Source organism: Fistularia commersonii, chromosome 19 (assembly GCF_037954325.1).
Source record: "Fistularia commersonii isolate RoL2024-O1a breed Wild chromosome 19, RoL_Fcom_v1.0, whole genome shotgun sequence".
NCBI lineage: Eukaryota > Metazoa > Chordata > Actinopteri > Syngnathiformes > Fistulariidae > Fistularia > Fistularia commersonii.
The window spans coordinates 5,815,887-5,829,387 of NC_141302.1; the positions used below are offsets into that span (position 1 = coordinate 5,815,887).

Below are 13,501 nucleotides of genomic sequence, written 5' to 3' on the forward strand. Positions count from 1 at the left end.
CCAGAGGCGGTGTGGGAAGTTGAGCGTACAGTATCTACTACGCTGTTGTTGTTGTTTGAATCTGATGAAGAGCGCGTCTCTTTGTACATGCGTGTACGTCTGATAACACATCCGTCAAATTACATCACTGGGCAAAACAACATTGTGGAATTTGATGATGTAAGAACTGCAGAGGAAATGAAAACAGCACTTTTTCTTTAAAAGTGTTGGTGTTAACTTGGTCTTGTGTGTTTTCTTTCCGTGTCCCAATGGTACTGAGGACAAACCGTGGCCTTTATCACAACAACTCTGCACACTGACATCTGTAATCATGCTTACCGCATTTGCTTCCAACTTGTTTTTTTTTTTCTCTCTTTTTTTTTTTTCGGTGTGATCCGTTCCTCCATTGATTCACAGTGTTTCTGGAGTCTGTAATAAGGAAAAAAAAAGGATAGTTTCCCTGTCCTTGGGAATCCATAGGAGGCATCTTGCACTTGCGGTGATGTCATTCTCCTTTGAGAGAAGGGCTGAATGCTAAGCAACGGCTCCACTTCCTCCCTACAACTTCCTTCCGACAACAGCCTCCACAGAATGACCTAGCATCGCATCGCACACTCGAAACGTTCCTGGGTTCGACGGTCATCCCAGATGGAGCGGTGTAGGTGGCCAGCTGTGCAGTAGCTACGTCTCAGCTGGAGAGCATACCAAGCTTCATCGAGACTCTAAAAATATGGTTTTAGAGCTTGCTAGCCTTCCAGTTTTTCCATATCATGTGACCCTGTGTATTGAGGATTTCCTGTGGAAACGGACACCGAACAATTCTCTTAGGATATGATCTTTATTTCTTTCCGGGTAAGGTGTGTGTTATCAAGTTGAGCGAAGACCAATCTGGGTGACAGCTGTACTCACTCAGACTGTGGGGATTTCCCCTTATGGATTCTCTAAGCATTTACTTGAGGAGTCATAACTCTGCGTAAATAGGTTAAATATTAGTTTTATTCGAGCTGGAAACACTTCAGCATCCAACTTGGACTCTAGAGCAATGAAACAATGTTCAAGTGCTTTTATACTCCGACTGTTTTTCTCTCGTTTGTATTCTCACTTTTAAGTACAAGGAATTTTGTGGTAGTAGTATTTGCTATTTTGTGGCACAACAGGGCCTCCAAGATTCATTCCTTTAGAAGGTCACGAGTCCTGAAGCTTGGGAAAATCTGCCATACGGAACAACTTGAATGGTTGACAGATTCTGATATTCAGCAGTCTGCCGCTTTGGTGGCTTTTCATTGAGTCAACAATGAAGGCTGTGACTCAAGGTCCTGAGCTGGGTGAAATACAGTAGGTGCGCTTTCGCTAATAGGATTATGGTGTCAAATCGTGACTGCAAACACTTCATGTATTCTTTAAATGCTTCCCATCTGTAAGACCTTCTGTTTAAGGCTCCACTGGTGGTCTGGGTGAATCCAGCATGAAATGTATATAGAAGATCGGCTCGGAGTAAATGTATATATTCAGAGTAAATTAACCTGAAATAAAACCGAGCACCAATTTCTCCATTGTTCTGCCAAACTCATGCATGAGTTACCTGAACCAGACTATACCATTTCACTTGCTTATTTATTAATTTCAAATGCATATAGCGGCAAATCTCGGCTTGGAGTAGAAAGCCTCTTTGTATATTAAATAGTTTTTACTGTGAAAACCCTTTGAATTTGACGTCCGTAGACTTTTATGAAGTACTTTTGCCTCGTGTTTTTTCATTTCGATGAAAAGCCACATATCAGTCAGACCGGTCGTAAAAGAATATTCTATATCCTAACTATCTGCTCTCCAACTTGTTCTCATTATTGCCATTATTTCTTTTTCTCACAGTGTCTTAATGACTGCAGTTTTGTTTCATTAATCTTAAGTTTGTGTGATATTTCGGGGAAAGACAGCAAACAAGTTATCCCTAGATTTCCTCGAAATAGCAAGAAAGCGTGACTTCTTATCATAGGCCGGAAATAAAACCATAACGTTGAACAAATGAGGGCTCGACAGAGAATAAAAACACTAAACTTTGCTTTCAACTAGTTCAACTAAAACATTTAACGATGACATCATTTCCAGTTTGGTAAATATTTTAAATGTGACCTTTAAGAATCTTTATACAGCTCTTGTAGTGTTACCACATTACAAATTACTTGGAATTACTCATTGTGACTACATACCGCAACTTTTTATTTTGCTCTTGAATAGTTTTCTTTATCTTTGTCATTTGCAGCTTATCCACTTCTGCTGTCTCACCTTTTCAATTCAACAATTAGATCCAATTTATAGAAATCTTTTATGATGAATTTCCCCGAGAAAAGGGCAGTTTGTGTTGAAATATTCCCCCGGTGAAGCCAGAAACACAGCCTGATGTGTTGCACTGCAACTTTTTATGAACCTCGATAGAAACTATTTGTCTCCAAGTCAGAGATCATCAGACATACAAGTGAAGACAAATATGACCAGATGTATAAATGTTTCAGATCAGAGAAAAGAGTTTTGAGGTTTGGTAATGTCTTATGTGGGCATTTTAGATATTTTTAGGAGAAACTTTTCATTTGTAATGAGGATATCAGGTTTTTTAAGTTCTTTCTTGTTCACTTTAAATAAAATCATTTCTGTCTCTGTAAGATTTAGGAAGCACTGTGTGTGTTTGCTTGCCTGTGTATTTGTGGTTTTTCGTTGGGATAAGCGGAATATAAAATGAAAACCGCTCCTCGCGGTGTTTTTCATTGTGGCTGAGAAGGCAGATGTTCTTGCGTTCCCTCTGGATATCCTTTCATCGTTTTAGTCCGAGTCTGTTTTTAGACCTGGCTAATCGAACGCAGCGTGCCCCCCCCCCCCCCCCCCAGATACCAGATTCTCGTGTGATTGTTGCTTTGGTTCCCGGTTACACGTGTCAGCCAGTTTGGATTACTTGCTTCATTTTTAGGGAAAATTACTTCAACAGATGAACTGTTGCTGTTATTTTTTTTCTACTTCCTGTTTCATCCTAAGATAGCAGTATAGCTCTACCACAAACTGTGAGCCTTTATAGTAAGCCTGGTACATGTCCGATCACCAGCTGAAGTCAGCATCCTGTTATAAAAAAAAAGAAAAAAAGACTTTCTGGCATCTCTCTCTTTCATCGCTTGAAGTCCAAAGCTTTATGATAAATGAATGAAAAGCAGTCCCCCTTTTTTTTTTTTTTTTTTCAAGATTTTATTTTTGAAATGCCGTGTTAGTTCCCAAAACTTCAGTTTCGCTTTCATCACATTTTCCTCAAATGGGAATGGATTTTTGCCAGACTTGGGGTTTTATAGCAGGCGTAGAATACAGCAGGTTAGAGGTTGCGTGCATCAAAGTCAGCCATTACTTTAAAAGTTTAAAATAAATCAGGATGGCTAAAGTAAATACTTGTTTATCTTATCCGCTTGTCTCCGCTCAAAGGTTATTTGGCCTAGTTACCACTTCCTTTATTAAAAAAAAATATTTCTCTTCAATTCAGAAAAGTCTCTGGACCTTGCAAAAGTATGTAAGCCAGCAGTGTTATCATATTTCATTTAGATTTATACTTAGTTATTAAATGTACTCATATTGTTTTGACTGTTCTCAGGTTCTCATGCTTACAGTAGTACTCTTTAACCAACTGCTATCCCTCCATCTGTTTGCAGCCGGTCCATGCAGCCACAGTGGACTCGTTCTGTTTTATGGGCTGTTGGCGTGCTGACGCTCCGCTCCCTCTCTAAATGAACGGCGCAGACCAGCAAAGCGGGTCCTCAGCCGTAGACAGTAACGAGACAGACACAGATTGAGACCACTGCTGGGTAATTCCAACCAGAACAAGGTCCAAATACAATTAGTTTCAGCTCGGGGTCTGTCTTTCTGGCCGGAGTAACGGACAAGTTATGGGTATTAGAGGAACGTCGTACGGCGTTCTCCATGTTTACCTTCCAGTTTTTCCATTTAACTTAAATTATGCTTGCACTTTCATCGTTAATCCCAACCTGGTTCCTCTTGCGCTTGTTCGCTGTAGCCAGAAGCCAGGCCTGCTCTTTTTTAACTCGGCGTGTGGGTGTCGGTTCATCCATCTGTCTAGGTACATTTTAACCTGCCAGCGCATGAAACCTGCCAAGATTTGAAATGTTATATATCTTCGATAAAGTTTTCCAACCGTTGTGCTCCGGTTGAAGGATTATTCACATTAAACTTAACTAAAGGCCTCCTTTAAACCTTAAATGGAGCTGTAAAACAGATTCCTAAGGCTTGAACAGAGGAGGCGCTCTTAGCTGTCAGGTCGTATGTTTTATCGCCTGCTTTTGTTATCAAGCGAGAACTGTAGTCAGACTGACACACAAGCCGACCGCGGTGGTACAGGTTTACTGTACCGTGCGTTTTTCTCCGCTTGTTTGATGTGCTTCAGTACCAGCAGCCGGAGTTTTCCCAACACCTCCCTGTCTGTCCGTCGCTGAGTTTCTGCCAAGAAGGACATAGGCAGAGAGAGGGAGGTGTAATCCAGGCTGGCGTTTACTCAGCAAAGTAAATTTGCACCTAACCTTTGACTTAGCATACGTCTAGCATATTATTGCTTCACTCAGAGTGCAGTAAAAAGTGTTTGTGTGAGTGGGGATTGTTACACTTTATATTTTCTTATTTAAACTACACTGCAACGAATACTCCGATCAAAAAAGTTGTCAAAAATTCATCCTCGACAAACCCCGATTCGTCAACTGTTAATTGTGATGACTGTCAATTGTTTAAGACCAAGTCATTGTTTTTTTTGGTTTTTTTTGCATTGACCAAAGACTATCGAGTGAAAGTTTATGCAAATTTGTTCTGCGTGGCTATAATTGGGTCATTTAAAAATACTAACTTTTAAGCTGTTCAAATGCAAAGCGACAAAAAAAAGCTAGAAAGAAAAGAAAAAATGGAAATGTAAGAGGAGAAGAGGGGTTTTCCGTGCTAAGTGTGCCAGTATTCATTGAGTCAATGCACAGCATTTTCATTGTGGAGCAATCCACATAATATCTTTGAAATACTAAAGTATATTTATAAATTTGTTTTATAGATCGTTTCAGTCAATCTGATCACTGTACTTTAACAAATTGACCGACTAATTGAAATCAAATTGCAAATTCCAGCGCTGGTTGTGCGTTTAATCAGGTAATATTGAAGTCCATGAAGAAACACCTGTGACAGTGACCTTTCAAACACTTGTAAGGGTTCATTTTTACTCCTCTGGAAAACTAATGATGGATGATAAATGAAAGAATGTTGGATGACCCAGGCACGACCTGCTCCTCCATCCTGACGGCTGTCCTCTGACTTGACTTAGGTGAATTGGAAATATACTGTATTATGTGTGTATGGGTGTGTGCAGGTGCACAAAAGGTTTTGTTTTCAGTGTAAGTCAAATGAGCGAAACTTGATCTAAACTTGATTTGTAGATCTTCATAAACTATGTTTGATTTCTTCTTTTTGGGTAAAGACCATTTTCTATCATTTTCAGCACTGTTAAATACTTTTCCCTGCTTGGAATAATTAAGATGCTTAACTGTCTTTTTTTTTTTTTTTTCTTTTACCTAGCCGATGAGATCATTTTGTCACTTTTTTCCACATTTTCCACCAGGGCATGTCCAGACATGAATGTGATCAAAGTCTTGCTGTAAATCTGCACAGCTGTTTTTGTTTCAGTCACGAACCTGTGTTAGTTGCCTTGTAATCATGATCAGAAATCAGCAGCTTTTCATTTCAGCTACATTCACTTAAATGTCTTCTCGTACAACTGTCCTTCCTCGTCTTTTTTCCCCGTCACCGACGTTCTCCTTTGCTCTCCGCGTTTTCCTCTGGCTTTGAGTGATGATGAAATCATCCGTTTTCTCCCCGAATCAGTTCAGTAAGAGGCATTTGAAAACAGGGCCTGTGCTTTCCTCAACACAGCTTGTCCACCCGGCACCTACAAGCCAGAGGGAACACCAGGCGGTCTGAGCACTTGCCTATCCTGCCCTGACCTACAGCACACCTCCCAGCCAGGGAGCACCTCCCTCAGCGACTGTGTTTGCAAGCCAGGCTACCAGCAAATAGGCATGACCTGCCAGGGTAAGACCAACTGGGTTGTCCATTTCACCGTCAACATTGGTCACAAATCTGTCATTCATTTGTTTCATAATCCACTGATTTAACGAAGCAGTCTTTGACTGTGAAAGCGAAGTTTAAATGCAGCTTTTGAGGGCACAGAAATAACACTTTCAGTAATCATCATTATGCGTTGAAATACAGCACCAATTCAACATACAGTTTTGCAAAGTTTGGTTGATAAATCATGTTACGATAATAAGAAAAAGAGACTGTTATTGCACATGTGCATTTGAGTCTCTTGCATTTTTTCCCCCAGCGGTGTTCAGGTATAAACCGTAATTGCACTCAGATGCAGACTATACAACAACTAAACCCAAAACCTGCACATAGTGATCTTAATTTGGTCCTACAAACTACAGCCCTATATTCCTGGTGGGGATGGATATGATCTGACTTTGAACCGACCTAACTACCAGGTGTACTCTGCATATTTCAACTAACTGATCCCTGCAGACAGGTGTGCTTTAGATCCTCAGATCTGGCAAGGCATGCAAAGTGTAGGAGATTTTGTAAGAAAAAAAAAACAAAACTGTAGACATAAGGAAATAAATCAGAGTCAAATGATTTTCCTGCCATTTATTAGCTTCTTGCTATCTTTCGGAGACAGATCTGACCGAAAAGGAAAGTTTCCATGTCTATAAAGCGATGCCCCTTGTGTCTTCAGAAATCAGTCTAGAACCTACGATGCACCTTGAATGTATCTCGCAAAAAACACCACCTTCTGTGCTGGAATTTATCTGCTGCCTTATTAGGTAAATTCAAGTGTAACTCACATTCCATTTGTTACTCCGTAACATTTTGCAATAAAATGATGATCAGATGAATGTCTGTTGGAGGAGGTGACTCAAACACTGACTCTAATTCTTCATACCACTCTGTCCCCGTTTTTCAAGACAAAAGCTGAACTGAACATTTGTCCTTTTGGAAAATGAAAAATGGAAAATGTCTGAATTTCAGGCTAACTTGGGCTGCGATGATGTTAAAAATCATGTGCATGTACAGGTTTAACACTAGAATAGCTCTACTAACGTTGAGTCAAAGAACAGTGAAATCGAGGAATGCTGTTGGATGAGGTGATTAATGAATTGACTGGAACAAAAACACATGATTTCACAACTTTATGGGATTAGAGCATATTATTTCACAAATCAAATACCAGAAACTTCAGTGAGGCTTGCGTTTCTTGAAAACTGAGCCAAAGATTTCCACAATGATAAAAACAACGATGTTTACTAATCATCGGCTTCACATGCCGGATTTTTTTTTCCGCCTCCCTTCTCTTCAGGAAACATTGATGTTTTCTGACCCAAGGTTTTGCACTACTGCTGTCTTTGTTGAAAATATTCATTTCCCAACCATCAGCAGAAATTCTGTTCTCCCCATCTCTAGTGGTATACTGCCCGGCGCTGACCCCTCCCGAAAATGGCTTCTTCATCCAAAACGTATGTAACAACCATTATGACGCAGCCTGTGGTGTGAAATGCCAGTCGGGGTTCGACCTCCAGGGAACGAGCATCAGATTGTGTCAGGCTAATGGGGCCTGGTCAGGGACACCTGCCAGCTGTAAAGGTGAGGACACAGAATATATTCGCAGAGGAAATAATAGTAAACTGGAAATAATGACGGACGGATTTATCTCTGCAAATTGTTGCACCTTTCAATCATTAAAGGAAGTAAGACAGACTTCCTTTTTTCTCAATCGCAAACATGAAAACTATTCTGGAGGTGATAATTATTTACTGTCCATAAAACATCCCTTATATGTAAAACTTAACTAATTTTCAAGAAAATATGTCAAGTTAATGTGTTAATGAAAAACTATATCATATGATTTAATTGTATACTGTATTGATCATCCAGCAGTATGGCTTCATGCCTAGAAAGAGTACTACAGATGTAGTATTTGCTTTGAGAATGCTAATAGAGAAGTACAGAGAAGGCCAGAGGGAGCTGCATTGTGTTTTTGTAGACCTAGAAAAACATGACAGGGTGCCAAGAGAGGAACTCTAATATTGTATGAGGAAGTCTGGAGTGGCAGAGAAATATGTTAGACTGGCGCAGGACACGTATGCCAGCTGTGAGACGGTGGTGCGGTGTGCTGTAGGGGTAACAGAGAAGTTCAAGGTGGAGATGGAACTTCATCAGGTATCAGCTCTGAGCCCCTTTTTGTTTGCAGTGGCAATGGACAGGCTGACAGATGAGGTTATACAACAATCTCCATGCACCATGATGTTTGCAGATGACACTGTGATCTGTAGTCGGAGCAGGAAACAGGTTGAGAAAAATCTAGAGGCGGAGGTAAGGGTGGAGAAAAGCGTCAGGGGTACCATGCGATAGAAGATCCTCAGCCAGAATGTAAGCAATGCTGTAAGACCAAGGAGAAGATTTATGGACGTAGTGAGAGAGGATATGAAGGTAGTTGGTGTGAGAGAGGAGGATATAGAGAATAGGGTTGGATGGAGAGGGTTGACTCGCTGTGGCGACCCCTGAAGGGAAAAGTCGAGAGAAGAAGAAGAAGACTACTTTGATAATGCATATAAAGAGGTTACATTTAATTTAAAATAATGTTAAATGAGTGCCAGGAGTAATGATCTGCAAACATATATTTCACTTTGTTCATTTGTGGACAGCCTTTTAGAGGTAACAGCACCAAATCTGTCTGTTAAACAGCATTTCTGCAGGCCGAAGCAAGTGCAGGGAATCTCTGTGATTCAAAACAAGAGGATTCCTTTTTGAGGTCATATGTGTTTAGACTGAAAAAGGCATCAACATCTTACTGGCAGACTACTGCTCTTCCACCCAACAGATGTTAAGAGTCAAATGGAGAAAAGATGGAAGATTGTGCAGATGAGTGTGAGGGAGTTCAAACAATCACAAAAGAAGGATGTTCGAGTTTAATGAAGAAATTGCATTTTTTAACAGGAAAAATGGCAACAGCGTGACTCATTGGAATACCATGGCACTGAACTGTCAGAGGAGTTTTGAGGATTTATAGTGTGTGGTTTCGCATATATATTTTCCAAGTGTGTCTCCATACGTATGTTTGCATAGGATCCACTTAGTCAACTCTTTGCCACATAATAAAGGACCTCCCAGCCTGTTAAGCCCACGGGGCAAGGGTCTCCTCTGAAGCGCCTAACTGTCTCTAAGTGGTGATGAGAAATATAACACTATACACCCTTGTCTAGACCTCAGCATAACTCAGAGCAGATACACATGACATTTTTTTTTTTTTTTTATTTCCTGGGGACTTACGTCCTTTGTGGTAAATTGTACTGTAGAATAAAGATGATATAGTGTTGTGCATTCCTAAAGTTGATTTACAGCTGTCATCTCTTACGATTTCCATACAGTACTTTTATTTAATTGTGCTGCCTCAGACATGACATTTGCTGACTCATTTTTTCATAATCAGAATCAAATCTTCTTCTCCTTTTGGCTTTTCCCTTCAGAGGTCGCCACAGCAAATCAACCTTCTCCATCTAACTCTATTCTCTGTATCCTCCTCTCTCACACCAACTCCCTTCATATCCTCTCTCTACATCCATAAATCTTCTCCTTGGTCTTACAGCATCACTTACATTCTGGCTGATGATCTTCTATCGCATGGTACCCTTGACACTTTTCTCCACCCTTACCTCCACCTCTCTAGATTTTTCTCAACCTGTTTCCTGCTCCGACTACAGATCACAGTATCACCTGCGAACATCATGGTGAATGGAGATCTTTGTGTAACCTCATCTGTCAGCCTGTCCATCGCCACTGCAAACAAAAAGGGGCTCAGAGCTGATCCCTGATGAAGTTCCACCTCCACCTTGAACTTCTCTGTTACCCCTACAGCACACCGCACCATTGTCTCACAGCTGGCATACATGTCCTGCTCCAGTCTAACATATTTCTCTGCCACTTCAGACTTCCTTATACAATACCAGAGTTCCTCTCTTGACACCCTGTCATGCTTTTTCTAGGTCTACAAAAGCACAATGCAGTTCCCTCTGGCCTTCTCTGTACTTCTTTATTATCATATTAGCATTCTCAAAGCAAATACTGCATCAGTATTAAGTTTCAAACAAATGCAACCAGAATGTCGGTTAGATTCTGATTAAAAAGTAAAAATCATTAGTTGCACAATTGTTCTAGATTCTCTCGGTCCCCAAGAAGATGAAATCATAAAAAGTTACTTGCCTCATCAGATCTACACATTTTCTATAATGTCTTAATTTTCCCTCTGACACACCACAGCAGGTGGCTATTGAACATCCCCCCCATGTCGTTGTATTGTTTGCGGTTTGCCAATGCCGAGGTTATTTCTTCCATTCCACAGCACGCTCTTGCCTGCCGCTAGTCAGGCCCCAGCATGGCTTTCTGAAGTGCAGTGATGGAGGCGCTTCATACAGGATGCAGTGTCAGGTGGGCTGTGACAGAGGCTTCAGATTAGAGGGAGACTCCAGAATCACCTGCCAGGCCAACTCTCAGTGGAGTGGACCCCAACCTCGGTGTGTTGGTAAGCCTTCATTAACCCAGACTGCTCTTTTCACCCCCCCAAAAAAACTCTCCCTCCGGGAAAATCTAGTTTGCAATCTTTTCTGTCACTTTTTGTGTGGGCTTGTTACATTTGAACCTGAAACACACTGTCCCTGTTTTTATGTATGCACTGAACTTAATAATTCTGTCTGGACCTAGATTAGATTAGATTGACTTTTGTTGGCCCCATTGTGGGGAAATTTGCAAGAGGCAATAGGATACATTATAAAAATAACTGGATTATATAAAAACAGAATAAGAAGAAGTCTGTAAAGAAAAAAAAAATGAAAATAAATAGCAAGGGAATAAAAATCAAATCCAGTAGGACAAAAAAAAAAAAACACAATATAATGTGAGTCACACTTAATTAGAGAAGTTTTTCTAACAGCAGCAGGGAGGAACAAGCTGCTGCTGTGCAGAGCCATGGTGTCTCGTAAGGGCTGGGCAAATTGTCCATCAGAGGTGACAGCTTGGTTATCATTTCTGCTCTCACAGAAGGTCTTGAGAAGTGTCGCTTGAACCCCAGAAGACCTATGTCCTCAACAGGTCCACTTTATGATTCAGATGAACACTCAGGTGCAACCCAAATTCTGAATGCAAATTATGCATTTCACAATTGGATGGCCACGCAAAGATCTGGTAGTTTTATCACGTAAAATTGCTTTTATAATGCTTTACAACCTTAGCAGTGCTCGTACAGATGACATATGCAGACATTAGTGTTCTGGGGGAATACTATTAATTGCATCGTACAAGATAAATTTTAAACATTCAGGATTTTTTTTCACATTTAAAAATGTTTTAACATCAACTTATTTGAATTGATCCTTTACATCACAGCTTTGAGATCAACAATAAATTTGTCGTTTGAGGAGAAAAACTCTGCAGAAAAAGAACGTCAGCAAACCCAGACATTTAGCAAAGACGCTGTATTTATGTGTAAAAAGGTGTGCAAAAACATACATTAACATATACAGCAGTTAAACATATGGTGTAGATTTGTGCAGAGCCACAATACGTCATCCACAGGAATATACATCTGCTTTCTCATAGCAAAAGATTCAGACACCAAATATACACACGTACCAATTCCATGCTCAGCAAATTACAAACACACTTCAAAATTGATAGTTCAGTCGCACACACTTTTGTCTGCCACTGAAAGAATCCGGGTCAGACACAAACACACGAAAACAGGGGCAACGCAAGAGTGTTACGCCACAGACCCCTGGCCTCAGTCTTCCAGCTAGGCTCGCCTTCATCCAACTAACCAGCTTCTATTTACAACACACCTTCATCCTGAATATTCTCTTTATTGATAACAAGCACATATTTCCCCTAATATCTATTTAATGTACAATAGGCTTGTCCTCTATATAGGGACTATTGTCACTTTTTAACACAGCTAAGCTGGCTCTGTGGCCTGCCGTCGCTGAGTGGTTTGTTTGAGTGTTTGTTTGCACTGTGGTGAAATGGTATTGCCTCAGCTGCCCTGAGAGGATGCAGAGATGTTTTTTCATCTGATTGGAATCTCCCATGTAGAGTCTCCCTTTCAGAGAATTTTCCTTTTATAGCTTTTACAGCTTAAGCCAATGAAATAGGAGTTACAGAGGAAGAGAATTAGAATGATCCATCCATCAACAAGTAAAAGCCACTGAAGGCAATAAAATAGGGAAAAACCTCCAGTGCTCTTTATGTGCCCTGTGGTCAGTGCTTTCGTTGGTTCATTTCCGAATGCGTGTGTTGTTTTTCTGTCAGTTTTTGATATAGCTTCTGAAAATAACCTTATTGTCAACATTTGTAGTGAAGCATGCTCAAAGTATCCAATTTGGTTTGAAGCACAGGAAATAATGCTCTCCAGCGTCCAAACCTCTATCTTTTTTTCCTTTTTCCTCTTTTTGTTTCACTGCGTTCTTATCCAAAGACATTTTCTGGTACCTTTTCCAGATAATACTAAGCAACTTCACTCAGCACAATGCTGATTGTGCATGCGATGGAAATCTAATTTTAAATATCAATAAAACACCAAATAATACCAAAAAAAATGTGATTTTTGCAGACCGTCAGACTTTTGGTCTCTGTGTACTTTTTTTTTTACACAATATAGCAACTGATTTGATGATCAAAAACGTAGGTCAATATCCTGATCTCTCCCCAGAGGTGCGTTGCCCCCCCATCACGAGCCTGAAGAACATCTCACTGTCACCCCCTGCCTGTGGAAAAAGGGCAGCGTCACCTGGCTCTGCTTGCCTGCTCACCTGTCGTCAAGGCTACAGTCTCCAGGGACATAGAAAGGCGGTCTGTCTAGGCTCCGGGAACTGGACGGCCAATGTCTATAAAGCTTTCTGTGCAGGTAATGCGCTGTATGTGGACATTTCCATGAAGTTAGAAGGACTCTTTTCACTTCTGTGTGTCTTATAAAGATATTTTCCAGTCATGACATAGGTGGCCAGTGAAACCCAAGCTGGTCATGTCAGAACTTGCTTGTCGATCAGTGTGGTTACTATGGCATTATACAGATTATACTTTTCCAACAAGTAGTGTGGACATTTTGCACAGCAAAAAGACTGAAAATGATAGGACACATCTAGATTGACTTATCCTCACCAGAATTAACCAGCATCATTCACACAACATATTTCATATCAACATGCACACAATGCCACACATAGGGCCAAAGAGTTTTGATTCATCCATTATGTGAACTTTAAAGTCTTAATGTCAAAGATAGATAGAAAGATGTAAACACATAAAGACAAGGAGACACATTAAACACCAGACTAGCTTGAGGAATGTGTCCTCTTCTGAATTTTCTCTGCTTTGAGAATTTCAAAAATTGCGTTTAACACATTTT

At 40.5% G+C, this 13,501-nt stretch overlaps 1 protein-coding gene across 2 annotated transcripts in view; it reads left to right on the forward strand.

The window, feature by feature from the left end:
- Positions 1-13,501, forward strand: part of svep1 (sushi, von Willebrand factor type A, EGF and pentraxin domain containing 1) — an 82,810-nt gene that overhangs the window by 34,042 nt on the left and 35,267 nt on the right. For both annotated transcript variants that reach the window (XM_086166424.1, XM_086166425.1), the window contains exons 4-7: positions 5,926-6,084; positions 7,513-7,692; positions 10,448-10,627; positions 12,806-13,000. In XM_086166424.1, coding sequence (XP_086022550.1) covers positions 5,926-6,084; positions 7,513-7,692; positions 10,448-10,627; positions 12,806-13,000 — 714 coding nt within the window. The remainder of the gene's footprint in view (positions 1-5,925; positions 6,085-7,512; positions 7,693-10,447; positions 10,628-12,805; positions 13,001-13,501) is intronic.